Source organism: Miscanthus floridulus, chromosome 2, assembly GCF_019320115.1.
Source record: "Miscanthus floridulus cultivar M001 chromosome 2, ASM1932011v1, whole genome shotgun sequence".
In the NCBI taxonomy this organism is placed as follows: domain Eukaryota; kingdom Viridiplantae; phylum Streptophyta; class Magnoliopsida; order Poales; family Poaceae; genus Miscanthus; species Miscanthus floridulus.
In genome coordinates, this window is record NC_089581.1 from 176582464 (window position 1) to 176601817 (window position 19354).

At 44.2% G+C, this 19354-nt stretch overlaps 4 protein-coding genes across 13 annotated transcripts; 3 read left to right on the forward strand and 1 right to left on the reverse strand.

The window, feature by feature from the left end:
* Nucleotides 1-215: 215 nt before the first annotated feature.
* Nucleotides 216-829, forward strand: LOC136537501 (uncharacterized mitochondrial protein AtMg00810-like). Its single transcript, XM_066529450.1, has 2 exons — nt 216-456; nt 582-829. The coding sequence occupies exons 1-2, from the start codon at nt 216-218 to the stop codon at nt 827-829; spliced, it is 489 nt and encodes a 162-aa protein (XP_066385547.1).
* A 2438-nt stretch (nt 830-3267) lies between these two features.
* On the reverse strand, nt 3268-8105 carry LOC136535833 (plasma membrane ATPase-like). Of its 7 annotated transcripts, none has more exons than XM_066528251.1 (14): nt 8033-8105; nt 7804-7929; nt 6217-7275; nt 6010-6141; nt 5740-5844; nt 5548-5665; nt 5299-5445; nt 4967-5205; nt 4833-4862; nt 4665-4746; nt 4414-4574; nt 4161-4334; nt 3700-3823; nt 3268-3591 (listed from the first exon to the last, which is right to left on the reverse strand). In XM_066528251.1, the coding sequence occupies exons 1-14, from the start codon at nt 8072-8074 to the stop codon at nt 3452-3454; spliced, it is 2679 nt and encodes an 892-aa protein (XP_066384348.1). In that variant the 5' UTR covers nt 8075-8105; the 3' UTR covers nt 3268-3451. The 7 variants fall into 7 exon arrangements, with proteins under 7 accessions (XP_066384348.1, XP_066384347.1, XP_066384345.1 ...); XM_066528250.1 differs by having other exon boundaries at nt 7771-7929; XM_066528248.1 differs by having other exon boundaries at nt 4414-4746.
* Nucleotides 8106-8354: 249 nt separating this feature from the next.
* On the forward strand, nt 8355-13684 carry LOC136535835 (SKP1-like protein 21). 4 transcript variants are annotated; one of them, XM_066528256.1, is made up of 11 exons: nt 8355-8545; nt 9782-9897; nt 10232-10398; nt 10539-10763; nt 10874-11065; nt 11137-11256; nt 11359-11434; nt 11725-11825; nt 11907-12064; nt 12438-12523; nt 13379-13684. In XM_066528256.1, exons 3-11 carry the CDS (start codon nt 10363-10365, stop codon nt 13393-13395), a joined length of 1011 nt encoding a protein of 336 aa, XP_066384353.1. In that variant the 5' UTR covers nt 8355-8545; nt 9782-9897; nt 10232-10362; the 3' UTR covers nt 13396-13684. The 4 variants fall into 4 exon arrangements, 3 of the variants coding, with proteins under 3 accessions (XP_066384353.1, XP_066384352.1, XP_066384351.1); XM_066528255.1 differs by lacking the exon at nt 9782-9897; XR_010779052.1 differs by lacking the exons at nt 8355-8545; nt 9782-9897 and adding an exon at nt 8571-9189 and having other exon boundaries at nt 11359-11445.
* Nucleotides 13685-16712: 3028 nt separating this feature from the next.
* LOC136537502 (uncharacterized) lies at nt 16713-19354 on the forward strand. Its single transcript, XM_066529451.1, has 3 exons — nt 16713-17110; nt 17318-18309; nt 18729-19354. Exons 1-3 carry the CDS (start codon nt 16713-16715, stop codon nt 19352-19354), a joined length of 2016 nt encoding a protein of 671 aa, XP_066385548.1.

Sequence of the window (19354 nt, forward strand, 5' to 3'; positions counted from 1 at the left end):
CTACGCAAGGCGCTCTACGGGCTGCGGTAGGCCCCACGAGCGTGGAACGCCAAGCTTGACGCCACACTAGGCGAGCTTGGGTTCACGCGGTGCACAACTGAGCACGCGCTCTACACGTGGCGACGGGGGAAGAGGAGCTCGTCGTCGGCGTGTATGTGGATGACTTGATCGTCACCGCCGCGCGTGTGGAGGACATAGACAGCTTCAAGCACGAGATGGCGGCTTGTTTTCGAGTGAGCGATCTCGGCACGCTCTCCTACTACCTCGACATCGAGGTGAGACAGGGGAAGGAGGCGCTCACGCTCGATCAAAGCACGTACGCCTTGAAACTGTTGGAGCAAAGTGGCATGTCTGAGTGCAAGCTGTGCGTGACTCCGATGGAGGAGCGGCTGAAGCTGACGAAGGCCAGTACCGTGGCGAGGGTAGATGCAACACTCTACCAGAGCATCGTCGGCGGTCTGCGCTACCTAGTCCACTGAGGCTGAACATTGCGTTCGCCGTGGGCTACGTCAGCCGCTTCATGGAGGATCCCCGAGAGGATCACTAGGCCGTGGTGAAGCGGTTGCTACGCTACGTCAAAGGGACGGTGGATCAGGGGATCGTCTTCCCCAAGACCGGCGGAAGTGGGCTGCAACTCACTGTGTTCAGCGATGTAGACATGGCGAGGGATATCGATGGACTGTGGAGCACCTCTGGCGTGCTCGTCTTCCTCGGGTTGGCTCCAATCTCATGGCTGTCGTTGAAACAGAAGGTGGTGGTGCTGTCCACATGTGAGGCAGAGTACGTGGCGGTGGCCACAGCGGCGTGCCAAACTGTGTGGCTGCGCTGACTGCTGGGCGAGCTGATCGGTGTGGAAGCTCATCCACCAGCACTAATGGTGGACAACCAGCCCGCCATCACCCTCGCAAAGAATTCGGTTCTCCACGACCGGAGCAAGCACATCGACATCAAGTTCCACTTTCTCAGGGACTGTGTCGATGGAGGGCAGATCGTCATCGAGTTCGTCGAAACTGGTCGGCAACTCGCGGACGTGCTCACCAAGCCGCTCGGCCGTCTTCGGTTCACGGAGCTGAAGAAGATGATCGGCATGGTGGAGATTCTAGGGTTAGCAGCAGGATTAGGGAAAGAATTATAAGGTAATATGTTGCTCTCCGATCTCTGAACGGGCGACACGGGTAGGCGCCGAAAGGCTCCCCTGCCGCACTGTAGCCACAACAGAGGAAGGCGCCAAAGTCAGCCATGCTGTCACATGTAGTCACTGTAGCAGCGTGACATGTCTGTGTACTAGGATTAAATGGGTAGAGTTGTATATGTAGCTTCCCACTGCAACTCAGTAAAGAGAGTGAGTTCAGTTTTGTCATCTCCTCTGTAGAGCTCTGGCCAACGCTGGTGCTTATGCTGTGTATGTGCGTTCTGTTCTCTCTCTCTTCTTTTACCTCCAGCCGTGGTGTGTGATCGGCAACGACAGAAGCGGTCGGCTCATCCGTGCCAGAGATCTCGGGACCAACAAGGTTGTGCCAGACGCAGCTCAGCAAAATGGCTAAAGCAAGGTATATTTAAATAAATTATGGGCTTCAGTTTCGTCAGAGAAGCGCAGAGGGCAACAGCAGGTCGTTCAGAGTTAGCCATTAGTTGGTCATTAAGAGATTGATTTAGCTTCAGTTTAGATAGATAATAAATTAACAAAAGATAGATAAACTAAAAAAAGAGGCTGTGAACAGCTAAGTTACAATATATGGAATCTACCTTGCCCTTCCTCGTGCTGTTCATATATATATAACTGCCTCCTGGTTGTAGTGTGCCATTGCCGGCGCCCAAGCTGTGGCCTATACACGACTACAGTCTACGCTATCGTCCATCCACTAATCATTCTCCACCATCTCAGTGACACTAGAAACTAACCTGCCAAAACCATCGTGAAGCATGCCACTGCAAACACTAAACATCACCTGAGAATTGAGTTCATAAGGGTTTGAAGATTGTCACAGTACTATTAGTGGATGCGGTTACCCGAGTAACTATTCAAAGGTTAATGAAATATTATCCCCATACTTTCATCAGAGAATTTTATAGATTATTTTTGAAAGTAAAAGGCAGGAGCTCTGCCGCTCAATTAAGTAGTGAAAAGAGGTTTATGTATACATGACACCTAAGGTGCCAAAACACCGTGGTCCGAAGACCATAGAGGAGAAAAACACGCCTTGCACTGCTAGTTTGGTCCCCCACCAAAATTCATTGCCCTATGCCATTGCACTATGTCTTCTTTGATCAGTGAGGCGACCTGTGCTGTCCTATGCACATTTTCAAAGATTCTTCTATTCCTCTCCTTTCACAAATTCCACATAATGTAAATCACCATACCATTGAAACGCCTGCGGTCTTGCTTTTGTATCTTGCTTGCCGCTTGCTCCCATCAATCGGCAACTGAGGCCGGTTCTTGTTGTGGCCATTGCACCACAGAGAATTTTACAGATCACTAGTAACTTACCTTGCACTTTTTCATACTGACATAAAGAATAAGATTATATATTTCATAAGAAAAAAAAAACATCGCATAGATTTAAGCCACCTATAGGCAGCTGATTTGTTCGAATTCATTAGTGATGCAGCATTGGAGTAACTCCTTTCAGCTCGATATGGTAGAGGATAAGAGAAAAAAAATCTGAAAGGGCTCAAATCTGCAGAAAGCTATACTAAGCAAGTAGAAAATTAAATATACTTTTACATGGAAACAATAAATGTTTTAAATGATTAGATAAAAGGAAATTTACAAAAAAAAAATGGATGTGCAAAGAAGACAAGAAATAAAATGCCAGAAAATTGAAAATATAGTTTCTCCAGGTTCAATCAACCTGTCACAAAAGATCCAAACGTTAGCACGCTCGACTGTCATGGCACTGTGTGTTAGTACTTAGGTACCGTTTAGTTCCACTTTATTTTGCAAAAATTTTCAAGATTCCCCGTCACATCGAATCTTTAGACGCATGTATGAAGCATTAAATATAAATAAAAAATAAAACTAATTACACAGTTTAGATGAAATTCACGAGACGAATCTTTTAAGCCTAATTAGACTATGATTGGACACTAATTGCCAAATAACAACGAAAGTGCTACAGTACCATTTCACCAAAAATTTTGCAAACTAAACAAGGCCTTAGTGCAAGTCCAGAATAAGGCACCATATATTTCTTTTCCGTACATATTACATCTTAACTGTTCTAACATAATTTTTTCAAAAAAGACTGTTCTAGCATAAGGGAAAGCAATGAGCATCCTGTAGCTCCATCAACGTTTTAGCTTAAAATAATTTAGTGGCCTCACAGCTGTAAGTTCTGAATCATGAAGGGCCAATCAAAAGCAAAATCTATTATGGAAGATATTTATTTACTTGAGAGGTTTACAGGTGACACTGCAGAAGGAAAAGACCCTAACAATGTGTTCGATCTATCTAACTTGAGACTGGCTGATGTACCCTAACATCAAGTATCACGTACAGAAACCAGATAAGAACTATGTGTAGGATAGCTGAACGCATGCATATTGTCAACAACTTTTCACTAGTCATCTTTGTGCGTCTCCATTTGCGACCTGTAAAATGAAAGCACATTTATGTTTCCTGCAAAAGATAAGTAATGGGATATAGAAAATAAAGTTTTATAATTATCACAAACTCTAACATTCGATCTAGAAACTTACAAACTAAAACCAGGGTCAAAAGTAGGACTAAGTTGTACAACCATATCAATCCAGCCCTAACACAGCCGATACCCTTTGTTAGTGCAAAATTCAAATCGCCATGGACAACTTTTTGCGTTGCCACCTGAAAAAGAATAAATGATTCAATAGTTCTTGAGCATATAAATGTAAGCAGTAAATTTCACTGTTTTCTACTTCTCTTGACAGAATGAATCCACCAATGAATATCTGTAACTGTTAGAACAGTGTTGCTAACTACAGTCAACAGACACAATGGCCCAGTGCTAAATCATGGTGACTGAAACAAGACATGGAAAAAAACCAAGGATTGTGGCAAAGAAGGAAAGAGAAGGAAATGACAATTCGCCATCTGTGGAACAAAAGTCATGGTGACTGAAACAAGACATGTAAAAAACCAAGGATTGTGGCAAAGAAGCAAAGAGAAGGAATCGACCACTCACCATTTGGGAAACAACAAAGGCAAATGTGACAAAAGGCCCAGGGCATCTTATGATGCAGCAACCATCAGAATGAACAAAGAGTGCAATAGCCTGGTTTACTGTGCTCATCTGAAGGAACAAAGCAGCTCTGATTTCCTCATCACTGCCCATCAGTGATATATGTTTGAATTTACACTGTCCAAGTACTAAACAATCAGCTGCTCATCACCTCAAAAGCAAGAGGTTATCTTTCATCAGAAGGAAAAGCACTCACTGCAAAAGGGTTTGCAGTTCTTGCAACCCTATAAAAAATGGCTGTAGTAAGAACTATGTAGCTTCCAAAAGCAGCACCGCTTGTAATGATTTTCTGTACTCTCCATTTATCTGGTGACTTGTTCAATTCCACCCTTTCGAATAACATTGCGAAGGATGTACCTGGAAATAAAAATAGAGACAAGGAAAAAAAATAAAAAAGACAACATATATCGCAAATAAAGGTTGTGGACTTTTGGAACTGATGCTCACAGTAATTACAAGCGGTAATCATGAAAGCCAGGATACTTGACAAGTCAAAGTTCCATAAATGTAAAATGACACGGATACCAAACTTCATTACAATTAAGATTGGAGTTAGACCTGCAGGACCCTGTACTTTAGAAGGATTATAAAAAAATAATCACAAATTGAACTCACAAGATGGACAGTTGATGAAATGGTGAATATCTGCAGAAACAGCAACATACTGCAAGTTAATATTAATTTATCATGATCGAGATACAAAACATCTTGTCAGAAATCAAGCCTCTAAATGCAACAGAATGACCTACAGTGTAGCTTCTCATCATCTGACAAATCTTCCTACTGATTTGTACAGCCGAAGAAACAGGTATCAGCGCAGTCCGAGTCAAAACAAGATCAGATTCACTTTTTGTGTAATCAGTTGCATCAGCAACTGAAATTCCAATATGGCTTTCTCCTATGGCATCATGATCAAGAAATTCATACCCAACCATTGCACAATGACAACCGAAATTTCTTAGTCTTCTTACTATATCGCTTTTGTCCTCTGTCCTAACATATCAAGATAGCAAAATGGTAAACAAGAACTTCTTGCAGAAAAAAAACCTTTGCCAGGAGGACATAGAAGATAAGGATAGACCTGGAAAGAGATCAGAAATCCCGTTGATGTTTGAATGGACTTCAATGTTATTGCGAGCTAACTCAAACACTGAATGTGCAGGTACCACATTGGTGCCTAGTTTTCCAAGCTTTCCACAAACCTGCTTTGTGGTCGACAATGGGCTCTCTGTAGAGAGGACAAAAGAATATATATATGACGAAGACATGTTTATCAGAGAAAATTACAATAGCAGAAATCTCGACAGCAGGATATGCACAACAGAATCACCTGTGAGGACTCTTATATCTAAACCCAGATAGATAAGGCTATCAATAGCATCAGCACTATCACTTCTAAGGTCATCTGTGTAAGGCAGAAGGGCAATAAACTCCCAACATGAGTCTACCTGGAGGAAAGCAAAACAAACTAAATAAATATAGATCGAGTTAAAGCATGCTAATGTGAAATCGAATTGCCTACTTGATGTCCTACAGCTATGGCCTGATATCCATCAAGAGCAAGTTCATCCATTATCATGCTTATTTTCTCTTTAACTTCTTTGCTGCAGCCACATTGATGAGCAACCTATAGCATGAAAACAGATAATGACTAAGAGATACGCTCTACAAACAAAATACATGCAACTGCATGAATGCATGTTTGTATGTGCAGTGAGATGTTGGAGGAACTCGCATGCATGTCTGTCCCTGTAAGTGCGACGGTATGTGTGAAATTGCAACAGCAACTTGCCTTTGCAGGATCACCTTTGAATACGCAGCACTTGGACCCATTGCTTTCATCGATGTATGTAGTCTGGAACATCAGCTTCAGTGCAACAAAGAAACAGGCATGGTGCTCTAAGACTTCAACACCAAATCGTGCCTACAAATCGTATGCATCTTTATTTAAAAGAAGCACAGAGGCGAATTAAAACTCTGCTTAGTTAGAGAAAGCAACCTGCTCTGGATCATCAAGGAGGCGTAGGATAGCTGCATCAATTGGTTCGATGTACAACTCATGTTGAGATCTCGACGCCCGTGCAGCTAAAATTATGGCACGGTCTTTATTAACACCATCTGCAAACATCTCAATCTTGTCCCGGACAAAACAGGGCTGATTACAAGTTAAAGTACCAGTCATGTTGAAGAGGATTACATCCATACTTGCTAGATCTTCAAGTGCAACTGTCCCTCGGCTAGCAATACCCAGAAAACAAAGCCTCACAGATCCCAATGCCAATGCCAAGTAGAGAAAAGCAGGCATTGGCATCGGAATTCCACCAATCAATGGCATAAAATGGGCGTTGAGTGGTATGCCACTGCAGTTTTGTTTCTGGAACAAAGAGCTTAATACTATCTCAGCAATAGTGCCAACAAGTACCAGGGAAGCACAAAAGCAGCCAGCAAGCATGACTCCTTCTTTAAGCTGCCCAGGTCGAGCATAACGTTGTGGGTAGAGCCGCAGTGTGCTTCTAGGAATGCCACGGCCAGTTGCAATGACAACAGCAGTTCCTTGGCCACAGGAAACAGTCCAAGCATAGTATATGAGGAAGCCATGCGCACAATCAACAGACCTTTTGGCCCAGCAAGTCATTGTGTCGATTTTCTGAAACCGAAGTACGCGAGCATTGGCTGGGACGATGTCCCCAACCTTGAGAAATATGATATCCCCTGGGACCAGATTTGCTGCATGTACATCTCTCCACCTCCCATCTCTCAGAACCTTGGCCCTTGGTGCGTGGGCCTTGGTCTCCAGTGGAGCCTTAGCATACTCTAACACAAGCTTTGCAATAAAGCATGCTATGAGGCTTGTAGCTACTATGAAAATTACGATGGCCAACTCGCATGATCTTTGGCCAGCTGAGGTGATGGCAAGAGACACCATTGCAGTCAGTACTGTAATCCACGACATGGAGTTAAGTATGATCCGGACCATGTTATTGTACTTGGGGAAGACATGATCCCATCCCCAGAGCGAGAAGAGCGCCGTCAAGAATCTTTGAAGCATGCTGCCCTCCTGCAGCGTCAGTTTCAGTTTATCAGATGTTAAAAAACCCAAATAATCATAACGGGAACTTGTTTTGTCCCGAACTGTGTAGCAGTTATTATACCATAATACTACAATGAAAGACGAGATGGTCAGATAATGAGACTAGCAATATGTGTAGTTGGTTCCAGTTTAATCATCAAAGGGTAATAGAAACAGCTCATCCAGTGAAATTAAAGGAGATAGAAACTGTGTCTGTCATGCAAAATGAAGATTAGTGTTTAGAAACTGTCTGTCATGCAAAATGAAGATGAGTGTTTTTGGCATTGTCCTGTTACCAAACATTCAGCACCTGAGCTAAGCAATTTCTTATCTGGTTCTTATGAGCTGTGGAAAGGGCATTTATATTACTGAATGGTGCCAAATGATCCCCAAGTACGTAAAAGAGAAACGAATTGATTAGTAAGGAGCATATGGTTATGTGGAAGAAGTGAAGGCAGGAAATGGCGGAGGAATCGACACGACGTGCGGGAGGAGGGATCCAGAGTGGAGACGTACGTGGTGCGAGAGGACGACGACGTTGGGGCCGTGGAGGCGGAGGCGTCGCGCAGCCTCGTTGTCGGTGAGGCCCGCCTCCTCCGCCGTGCCTAGCCGGCGCAGCACCTCCTCCTCCTCCCCCGTCTCCTGCACGCATTTGCAATTTTGCAACAAGACCAGGCATCACAATCACACATCGCGATGGCTGGACCAACGGCCCCGCGCAACCGAACCGGCGGAGGGCACTCACCAGGTCCGCCATGGCCATATCATCCGACGACGCCATGCCCATGTGCGCGCCGCGCTAGTCCCGTCCGTCCCCGCTCCTCCTTCCGTTTCCGTCACAAGACACGACGGCGAGGCCGAGCAGACGGGCCAACCAACCAAGCAACTCGAGGTCCAATGACAACAATGCACAAGTCAAAAAATTCAGCCCATATCGGTGCCTGGGCTGGCCTAGTAGGGGAAGAATGGGCCCATATCGGCCCGGTCCACTGGAGGACGAGCCAGCAGGCCAGGAGGGAGTGGGAGACGATAGATAAGGACGACTCCCCTCTCCTCTCCACAGCAACTCAAAACCAAAGAAACCGCTGGCGGACGCCCACCAACCAAAAAAACCACGCCTTTCCTCGCCGCCGGGGCTCTCTACTCTCGCCGCCGGGGCTCTCTACTGAGAAGCCGCAGCGCCGCTCCCTCGCCCACTACATCCGGGAGCGCGTGGCTCCATTCCATTCGCACTCGCCCGCCAACCCGCCCACCGGAGGTACGTCCCCAAACGGCCAACCTCTTCCTTCCTGCGTTTCCCGGGCGGCGGAGAGTCTGGGCTAGGGTTTTGCCCGGCCTCGCCGTCCCGGGTGGGCTCCCTGACGCGCAATGCGGGTAGGGTGTGCGCCCGCAGCCTCGACCTTTGATTGGGTTTAACTTTAACCCCATTTCGCTGCAACGGGCTTGGGATTACCTGTGCGCACCTGCCTGCCTTTCTCCTGTTTCCGCCTGCGCTGGGCGTGAATGGTTGGAACAAGCCACGGCTGGAGGCTGTCTGGGTTCGGGTCCCTTGGTTTCTGGAACAGATAGGCTCCTTGCGGACCTATCTCTGGCTCAATTCTTTAGGCCATGTGATATTTCGTTGCTGGGTACCATTTCGGTGGTCACTGTTCATGTTTCCGGATCATCTGTCACGATAGGGTGCAAAGACTGGTAATTATTAACTCACCAGGGTAAAATGATTATTTCTTTTGATGAGTCCAACAATGGCCTTCTGGTACATGTTTGTTACAAAAAAACCACGCCTTTCCTCGCCGCCGGGGCTCTCTACTGAGAAGCGGCAGCGCTGCTCCCTCGCCCACTACATCCGGGAGCGCGTGGCTCCATTCCATTCGCGCTCGCCCGCCAGCCCGCCCACCGGAGGTACGTCCCCAAACGGCCAATCTCCTCCTTCCTGCGTTTCCCGGGCGGCGGAGAGTCTGGGCTAGGGTTTTGCCCGGCCTCGCCGTCCCGGGTGGGCTCCCTGACGCGCAATCCGGGTAGGGTGTGCGCCCGCAGCCTCGACCTTTGATTGGGTTTAACTTTAACCCCATTTCGCTGCAACGGGCTTGGGATTACCTGTGCGCACCTGCCTGCCTTTCTCCTGTTTCCGCCTGCGCTGGGCGTGAATGGTTGGAACAAGCCACGGCTGGAGGCTGTCTGGGTTCGGGTCCCTTGGTTTCTGGAACAGATAGGCTCCTTGCGGACCTATCTCTGGCTCAATTCTTTAGGCCATGTGATATTTCGTTGCTGGGTACCATTTCGGTGGTCACTGTTCATGTTTCCGGATCATCTGTCACGATAGGGTGCAAAGACTGGTAATTATTAACTCACCAGGGTAAAATGATTATTTCTTTTGATGAGTCCAACAATGGCCTTCTGGTACATGTTTGTTATTCATGTGTGATGGATTGCCAATCGGCTCCATCAAGCTGAATGTGCTCACTGTGTGTCCTTCTGTACCTGGACTTTTAAGGTTGGCATCCTGTTCATCTACATCATGTGATTTTTGGGCGAACGAATAGTGTTTTCCTCCCATAACAAATCAGCGAACAGTACCTTCAGCCATGGCTTTTCCGCAAAGCGAACAGGGTAGTACTTGCAACTTCCCCTGTAGTTGAAATTGATTATTCTGTGTCTTCAGTTACCTCTTACATATTCTGCTCTCGTGTCAGATCTCCCCTTTTGTTTTTCTGACTGTTCATCCATCCCATGCTTTTTCGGAACATGTCATTCATGCTTTACTGTTGATCTGATATTCCTTTACTCATGCATCTCTACTCTAGGTTAACCGGGTAAAGAGATTACAATTGAACTGTTCCGTTGAAGCCAAAGTTTATTCCATCAGTCTAGATTACAAATAGGCGACACTTGTTGATTTGATGGCAAATGAGATAATTGTGGGATACCCTGATTTCTTCTACAGGATAAATTTTGATCGTTTCATTTGTTGGACATTGGATCAACTGGTGCTGTTACACATAGAAAGGAGTCATTGTAAATTCTCATCTATCTTTAGCGGTGCCATAATCATTTTTTCGCTGGCGTTTGACAATAATGTCGGAGAGCGAGTTAGCAGTAATTAAACCAGAGGTACAGTTCCCTGCGCCTTTCTCAGCTGCAACTCCCCCCCCCCCCCCCCCCCCCCCTGTTAATTAGGAGACAGTTACTTTCCAATTTTATGTGGTTATATTCAGCCTATCTTGAGCTTATTTGGTGGTGAACTATAACAGGCGTTGAAGGCTTATATTTGGCTTCAGTGCTTTGATGGTTCCATACAGCAAGTGGACGAGGAGGTTGCGATATTCTGCCCCATGATATGTCGGGAAATTGTGAAAAATGGCACAGGGTCGTCCAAAAATCATGCTATTACTCTCCCACAAAGAGTTAATCCAGCCAGTTTGAGTTTGATTCTTGACTACTGCCGGTTTCATCAGGTCACTGGGCGCTCAAACAAGGTATGCTACAATTTATAAATTTTCCTGTACATTTCACTTGTTGAGTCTACATACGGTTTCAGTCAAAAAAAAAAATCTTAGGTTTTTTCCCCCTTATATACACTATGCAGGAGCGGAAGTCCTTTGATGAAAAGTTTGTTAGGATAGAAACAGAAAGACTCTGCGAATTGACTTCTGCAGCTGATAGTCTACAGTTAAAGCCACTTGTTGATCTTACTAGTCGAGCTCTTGCTCGAATTATTGAAGGAAAGACACCTGAGGAAATTCGTGACATTTTCCATTTACCAGATGACTTAACAGAGGTTAGAGTGCATTCTATAGTTTTAGATATGGAATTATTAAATACTTATTGTCAAAACTTACATGCCCTCAGGAAGAGAAATTGGAGCCCCTAAAAAATATAAATGATGATCCTAGGATTCGCCTATTGAACCGATTGTATGCGAAGAAGCGGAAAGAGCTCCAGGAGCGCCATGAGCGCCAGAAGCCGAAGGTAACTATGATGGATTATACATGTTGTGTTCAGCAACATTTTTCGATTTAACTCAGTGGTGTTCATGTTTTATGTTAAAATCTGAAGTTCACTGTATTTCAGGCTGTTCAAGTACAAAAAGAGCAAAAAGATGAGAGATCTTTGGATGAGTTACTTTGTTTTATTAATGGGGATGGAGGTATAACTACAGTGAGTTATATTGACTATATGACTTTTGTTATTCTGTTCACTGTTTGTATCTGAAACTCTTTAGATGACTTATATCTAACCTTCTACTGAGGCCAGATTTTGGTCAATTTTACTTAGATTCTGTTCTTTTGTAATATTGACTATCTGTTACCTTGGTTGTTGGTTGATTTTCATCATTGTTTCACGTTGAACCAAAGTCAAAGGCTGCAACATTTGTTTAATTAGTGTTTTGTTTGTTTAAATAAAAATATTCTTAGCCTCCATATAACCATTTGACAGGTTCAGGAGGTGGGAAAGCTACCAAGAGTAAGAAAAAGAATAAAAGAAGGAAGGATCATGCTAAGAACCCCCCAAAAGCTGACTCTGAGCCTGCAAATGCGGTTAGATTTCCCAACTATTTCCGGTACTGTGTATTCCATATAGAATATGTATTTCTTACATGATCTATCTGGGGAGTTCAGGAGGGAGCTGCTTGTGTGGTTCCATGCAAAGTGGATAGCAGTAATGTTTCTAGACTTCCATGCCAGAATCCAGATATGCAAGATGATGTCGAGTACCCCTTTGAAGATGCTGACCTCGATGATGGACTTGATCCTGCAATGAAAGAAGAGCTTGATAGGTGAGAATATGAGATATGTCATTGCTGTATGCATGTAGACTCTTAGCTTGTTTTTCTTTTGATGTGTCAACTTGTTTTTTTTCTTCGGAAGTGAACTTTTTAGTTAGCTTTATTTTGTGCCTACTAGTCTGTTTCTTAATTCACAAAACATGTAGTTGTCCGTGAAATGATAGTTCATAGAGGTTTCTATGCTGAGATGTGAAGAACATAAGTTGAGTTCAGAATTGTTGCTTAATATTGTGTCAAGTACCACAATCCATGAAACTCAGTTTGAATTTTACTTGGATTGTGGCATGTGCCCATTATCTACTCTAGGCATAGTGCGGTAGTGCTGTGGCCTGAAATAACTACAAGGTTTGTTTTTAACATGCAGAGAAGTTGAGGACTTTGCAAGGAGGTTGAATTCAGTTTGGAATGATTCACATATTGGTGGTAACGGTTCTGTGCAGAGGTTTCCTGGTATGTTTTCCCATATATAATTTCCTTGATGAGGATTCTGGTACTATAGTAGTGATTAGTGAAAAATTCATAGGGGGAGTTTGGGGAGGGTGATTTATCAGAGAAAATGCAGGCCTTGTATCAAAATTTTAACTAGTAGCAAAATGTTCTTTGATTTGCATGTGTCCTGTTATTACGAACTAGCATATAGTGGCACATGTACAGGGCTTAGCATTTAGAACTGCTAGTATTAACTCAAATTGTTTCCTTCAGGGCTGTCTTGTGTTTCACTCAAATAGTCTATTGATTGTTTTAAGATGTATCCTGTATTCCTGTAGTGAGTACCCTGTTTCTTTCACCTAGTTTTTTATTTATTAATTAGTACAAGAAGGCTCTCTTACCAAATTTATTTGTTGGTGGAATGGAATCACCGCACTCTAGGCTTAATGACTTAACTTATTAAAGTGGAAGGTGAACTTGGTGACGTTGTTTTCTATGTTCCTACTAATCTGACATATTGGCCTCTTCTCTGAGCGATGTCAGTATCATCATTGTGTAACATGATTGGGAGGGTACTTCAAAAGAATATACAAAGGAGCTTAGATGGAATCACCGCACTCTAGGCTTAATGACTTAACTTATTATTAAAGTGGAAGGTGAACTTGGTGACCTTTTTTTCTGTGTTCCTACTAATCTGACATATTGGCCTTTTCTCTGAGCGATATCAGTATCATCAGTGTGTAACATGATTGGGATGGTACTTTAAAAGAATATACAAAGGAGCTTAGGCATTGTGTTTCATCCAGCTGTGAATGGTCCAAACTATCTTTTGAGGGAAATCCATTGACATATTTAATCTTGTTTGGCAATTTGCAGGGTTTAATCACAGGTGAGTGTTAAGCTGGCAGGATCAGAAGGCAGAAGCAAGGGATATTTGTGGACATACAGCTTGGAAGAGAGTAAAGACCAAACATGCCACTTGGCTCCTGTGTCGGAACGCCTTGGTAACTCGAACCAAGCATGCTGACATGCGCAACTTCCCTTGGCCATTTTCTGGGGAAGGAGGCCGCCTAGTTGGGATGAAGCATAGCATGGTCAGGACTCAAGGAAAAAGAAGTGTTTTTTCTTTGGCAAGGGAGGATTAGAGGTCTGTCTTGACTCATCCCCCCCCCCCCCCCCCCCCCCCCCCCCCCCCCCGCTATGTTGCCAATTTTCCTGAATTGGGGGAGAGGGAGTGGTGTTGGCTGTTGGAGTGTTACAGATATCCATGAAATTCCGTTGATCCACTCTATTGTGGTGCACATAAAAAATGTGGCGTTGTTTGGCTGGTTTGCTGACCTTACCTGGGTTGGAAACTTGGAATGTACCATACCTTATTATTACTGCGCTGGGAGCCTAAAGATGGCAACGTGGCCCGATATCCAATGGGTATTTGATCCATTAGGGGACGGGGATATGATTATATCTTTATCCGTAGGTATCTAAATGGGTAAGAATGCATCTCCGACGGGTATAGAGGGTACGGGAACGTTCCTTGTTTACCCGTCCCTGTTACTCGTTGGGCAACCCGACTATTTGAGCTGTTATGTGAGTATTAGGCCCAAAGAAGCTCAACATAGTTATTTTAGTTCAAATCTGAACAATCATATATATATTTTATGTGTTCTAGGAATCCTAGTTCAATTTTTTCTTATCATCTCCATCAGCAGCACAAGCGTGCCTCCTCACGAGCGCTCGTGCCTTTCGCTTTCTCAGTTTAGTCTCTCTGCCACCTTTGCTTATCCTCCTCGCAACCTTGCTTCATTTCCGAGACTCCGACACTTATATCCGGGTGAAGAAGAAACGTCTCTGATTGTAAAGTTACGACCCCAAGTGTCCTTCTTTATCGGGTATGTAGTACCCGTCGGGTATCTGTTACTCGACCGATGTCCGATGGGTATGGGAATAGGCAAGAATCTATACCTAAGATAGTTAACGGGGACGGGGACAGGATGAATTCTTCGTAGTGAGGAAGAGAACGTTCCGGCGATACCCGATGAGTACATCCCTGTTGCCATCCTTACCTGGGACTCGTGTGAAAATGAAGCAAGGAGGCTTCTGACAGCTTCTTGCCTTCTTTCCCGTCTATGAATAACGACCAAAGAGAATGAAATAAGGGTATATAAGAGCTTTCAATTACTTTCTGTCTGTCTTTGTTCTACTTGCATGACAAGGGTTTTTTTATATATTTTAAATCCTTTTTAAAATATTTTTAAAAAAATAACCTCACTGAAAATTTATTTTAAAAATTAACTCATTTGGCTGCCCCAATCTCCCTGTTGTGGCCAAACTGTCCTGCCGTGGCAAACTGGCTGGCGGCCCCGTTCGGCTGGCAGAATTTTGACTGAAACTGGCTGAAAAACACTGTTCTGGCTGAATTGTTGTGAGAGAAAAACACTGTTCCGACTAAAAAAAGAAGCTGAACAAGCCGAATATGGGGTAAGCCGAACGGGGCCGTTGCGGAGTGGCCAGCTTGTCGTGGCACCACCAAGTCGGCCGCGCCACCCCGTGTCCCCGTCTGGCGCGGCGAGGCAGGGTGATTTGGGATTTGTTCGAGGTAGGCAAGGTATTCTCCCTCTCCTTTCCTTTTTTCCATGGTTGATTTGAAGTATAGTCTCGCTAGCTAGGGTTTGAAGAAAATTTTGATTTTGGGTGGCTATGCAAAGTAGTTTAGGGTAGATCAATTACGTTTAGAAACTTGTGTCAAGGTTTTGCCCTCGATTTGTACGTGTACATCTCCCTATGTTTATGCTATCATGTATGTTAGAAATTTTAGTAAGTATTTTTAGTTTCAGGTTACATTTAGTTAGTGTAGGAAAGTGGTTCAACTCCACACATGTCTGACAAATAAGGGGAAGACAAAACCCTGCACGTCACGTTACCTTGCTCGTCGCATATTAAGCCTTGTGGACACGGACGGAGCACAATGGAGGCCAAAATGGGCTCCCCCCTTGTCCAAAACAAAATTCTTAAATATTGTTCAGCCCACGAAGCCCAATAGCCGGAGCCCAACAACGAGAGCAGAAATGCAGAATAGCTGAGCCGCCTGACTCGGTGACTCTTCCGCCATCCCCTTCAGGCCTTCACCGCCGTCAGCCCGTCAAGACCCTCGCCAACAGCCCCCTGGGCGCCCGCCTCCGCCGCCGCCTCGAGGACAGGAAGGCCGCCGCAGCTGCCGAGGCTGACGCTCTTCGCGCTGCCGCGCGCGGCACCCGTAACAACAGGTGCAGTCCCCAGTGCGTCGTATTTGCTTCATTAGAAAGGGTAAACAACATTTGACTTGTCTGAGCTGTAGCTAAGTAGCAACGATTGCAGCTTTTGCCTTTTGGTACGGCATAAATCGGCCGCGGTGGCTTGGTCCCGTGCCTTACGAATACCCTGAGCATTTGACTAAGGATGGCAACGGGTATATACCCATCGGGTATCGCCGGAACGTTCTCTTCCCCGCTATGGAGAATTTATCCCGTCCCCATCCCCATTAACTGTCTCGGGTATAGATTCTTGCCCATCCCCGTACCCGTCGGGTATCGGTCGGGTAACAGATACCCGACGGGTACTGCATACCCGATAAACAAGGACACTTGGGGTCGCAGCTTTGCAATCGGAGACGTTTCTTCTTCACCCGGGTATAAGTGTCGGAGTCTCGGAGATGCCGAGGAGAATGAGTGAGGTTGCGAGGAGGACAAGCAAAGGTGGCAGAGAGACCGAACTGAGGAAGCGAGGGGCACGAGCGCTCGTAAGACATGCGTGCTTGTGCTGCTGACGGAGATGGTGAGAAAAAATTAAGCGAGGGTTCCTAGAACACACAAACTATATATATGACTATTCAGATTTGGACCAAAATACCTATGTTGAGCTTCTTTGAGCCTAATACTCGCATGATAGCTCAAATAGTAGGGTTCTCCAACGGGTAACGGGGACGGATAAACAGGGAACGTTCTCGTACCCGCTATACCCGTCGGGTATGGATTCTTGCCCATCTAGATGCCCGCGGGTAAAGATATGATCCCATCCCCGTCCCCTAATGGATCAAATACCCGTCGGGTATCGGGTCCCCGTTGCCATCTTTACATTTGACCGGAGATGCTCTATTTCTTTTTCAGGTGGTTTTGCTAGATGCTTGATTGAAATAAAAAATAATTGGATGCAATTTTTTTATTAGGTAGCAACAATGGTTCGCATGAAAACTGTGTCTCTCCAATCTTTTTACAAAAGAAAACGAGATGAATCAGATGTTGGGGAAGAGGAAGATCAAGCTCCTCCAATACTTCAGCTAGGTGATTTGGAACCCCAAAGGCAAGAAGGAAATGAGGAAGCAGCAACAGCTCAGTTAGATGAATTGGATCAGCTGAGGCAAGGAGAACAAGAAGCTGCAGTTGCAAATGAGTTAGATGATTCAGAGCCACAAACACAAAGACAAGAAGTCCAGGAAGAAGCATTTGGAATAGCAGAAGAAGAAGATACGGAAGGAGCCGATGCTGAGGAAGAAGAAAATCAAAGAAATGAACACATCATGTTTCGAGGCATTGAATTCTTGGAGAGAGATCCTGCATTGCGTCCACAAATTTGGCAATATCCAAATGACCAAAGAGATCAAGTGTGGCGAGCATACTTGTAGTTAGGTCCCATGCAACCATTATTGAAGAAATACAAGCCTTCTGGACCCTAAGGGCATCAACACCGTTTCAATTATATTTGGTTCAGTCAATTTCCGTCTTGGTTGGAATATTCCGAGAGCAGTGGCCGTGCATATTGTTTTTTCTGCTTCCTTTGTAGCAAAAATATAAAGAAGCGAGGTGGTTTTGATGTCTTTACAGCACAAGGTTTCGATAATTGGAAGAAAGTTAATGATGGGAAAAAGTGTGGCTTCTTAGTTCATGTCGGATCCACACCTTGCTCACAACACAATAATGCAGTAAGAGAATGTCAAGCTATACTGAATCAGCCAAATCATATAGAAAATATTTTGGAAGAGGCAACTGACAGGGAGAAGGAAAGAAATCGTCTATGTCTGAGAACATCAATAGCGGCTGTTAAGTGGCTAACATTTCAGTCATGTGCTTTTAGAGGTCGTGATGAGAGACCTCAGTCAAAAAACAGAGGTAACTTTATTGAAATGCTAAAGCTTCTTGCAGAGTTCAATCCTAAAATTGCAAGTGTAATTTTAGAGAATGCCCCAAAATATTGCAAATACACCTCACCAGATATTCAAAAAGAGATTTTAAGTATTTTTGCAATGAAAGTCAGGAAGCATATCCATGAAGAAATTGGTGATGCCAAGTTCTCTATTCTTGTGGATGAAACATGTGATGTGGCAAAGAGAGAGCAAATGGCACTTGTTTTCAGATTTATTGATATAAATGGTGTTTTACAAGAACAGTTCTTTGACTTGATACATGTAAAGAACACCAAAGCATTGACATTAAAAGAGGAACTATGTATTGTACTGTCTAAATATGGCTTTAACATCCAAAACCTTCGTGGCCAAGGGTATGACGGTGCAAGCAATATGAAGGGAGAGTTGAATGGACTGCAAGCACTTTTTCTTAGAGAATGTCCTTATGCATATTATGTCCATTGCTATGCACATCGCTTGCAACTTGCTCTTGTCGCTGCAGCAAAGGATGTGGTTCCTGTTACCCACTTTTTTCAGCAGCTTCTCTTTATTGTAATCACGGTTGATTCATCATCAAAGCGTCATGATGAGCTTCATGATGCCCAAATGGTTGAACTTGCACGCTTGCTTGCTGTTGATGAGCTCGAGACAGGTCAAGGAGAAAACCAAATCCGTTCATTGAGACGTCTAGGAGATACTAGGTGGGGTTCTCACCTAGGCTCTATTTCCAGCCTTATGAACATGTTTAAAGCAGTAAGTTCAGTTCTGCAGAATCTAGCCACCGACTCAACAGCAGGTGCAAACCGTGCTGATGGAGATACTTCTTTCAGGTACTTGACATCATTTGAGTTTGTGTTTGTGCTGTGTATGATGAGGAAAATGTTAGAAATAACTGAACAACTTGGCCAAGCTTTACAAAAGAAATCGCAAGATATAGTAAATGTTATTCGCCTTGTGCAAACCACAAAAGTACTTCTTAAGAAAATAAGATCTGATGATGGATGGGAAACTTTTTTTGTCAAGTTGTTGAGTTTTGCATGAAACATGACATTCTTATTCCAAATATGGAAGAAACATACATTTTGCGTGGTGGCCGTGCTCGTCGTCAACCTGAACATTTTACTAAGGAGCGCTACTATCGAGTGGAGATATTTCGTGCAACCATTGATACCCAGTTGGTTGAATTAAACTTGAAGTTCAATGAGAAGGTGATGGATCTTTTGTCCATTAGTGTTACACTTGTACAAAGAAATGGATTTGCAGATTTCCAAACAATAGAGATATGTAGAATGGTTGAGAAGTACTACCCGTTGGATTTCAATCAGCAAGAAATGATTGGGTTAGAGCGTCAGCTAAACCATTTTATTATTGATGCTTCTACCAATGAAGACATGAAAAATATTTCTACCTTGGTGGACCTATGTCGAGGCTTTGTTAAGACAGGACAACATAGAATCTTTAACTTGGTTGATAGATTGATCCGTTTGCTTGTTACTCTCCCAGTTTCAACAGCTACTGCAGAACGTATTTTCTCTATCTTGAAGATCGTCAAGACAAGGCTGCGCAACAAGATAGAAGATCAATACCTTGCCAACAGTTTGCTTGTTCAGGTCGAAGGTGAAATTATAGAACACTACACATATGATGATATAATCTCATATTTCAAGGATCTAAAGAACAGAAGAGCAGACTTTTAG

Excerpts from the sequence above, each read along its gene's own strand:
- LOC136535835 (XM_066528256.1), top strand. The coding sequence starts at position 10,363 with ATGTCGGAGAGCGAGTTAGCAGTAATTAAACCAGAG. Across the intron at positions 11,257-11,358 it reads ATGAGCGCCAGAAGCCGAAG|GCTGTTCAAGTACAAAAAGA; the intron begins GTAACTATGATG and ends ACTGTATTTCAG. Across the intron at positions 12,065-12,437 it reads ATGAAAGAAGAGCTTGATAG|AGAAGTTGAGGACTTTGCAA; the intron begins GTGAGAATATGA and ends TTTAACATGCAG.
- LOC136535833 (XM_066528246.1), bottom strand. The coding sequence starts at position 8,074 with ATGGGCATGGCGTCGTCGGATGATATGGCCATGGCGGACCTG. Across the intron at positions 5,206-5,298 it reads GATTTCTGATCTCTTTCCAG|AGGACAAAAGCGATATAGTA; the intron begins GTCTATCCTTAT and ends ATGTTAGGACAG. Across the intron at positions 4,863-4,966 it reads AGATGATGAGAAGCTACACT|ATATTCACCATTTCATCAAC; the intron begins GTAGGTCATTCT and ends CTGTTTCTGCAG.
- LOC136537502 (XM_066529451.1), top strand. The coding sequence starts at position 16,713 with ATGGTTCGCATGAAAACTGTGTCTCTCCAATCTTTTTACAAAAGAAAA. Across the intron at positions 17,111-17,317 it reads GCATTGCGTCCACAAATTTG|CAAAAATATAAAGAAGCGAG; the intron begins GCAATATCCAAA and ends CTTCCTTTGTAG. Across the intron at positions 18,310-18,728 it reads TGTTGATGAGCTCGAGACAG|AAACATACATTTTGCGTGGT; the intron begins GTCAAGGAGAAA and ends CAAATATGGAAG.
- LOC136537501 (XM_066529450.1), top strand. The coding sequence starts at position 216 with ATGGCGGCTTGTTTTCGAGTGAGCGATCTCGGCACGCTCTCCTACTAC. Across the intron at positions 457-581 it reads CTACCAGAGCATCGTCGGCG|GGACGGTGGATCAGGGGATC; the intron begins GTCTGCGCTACC and ends GCTACGTCAAAG.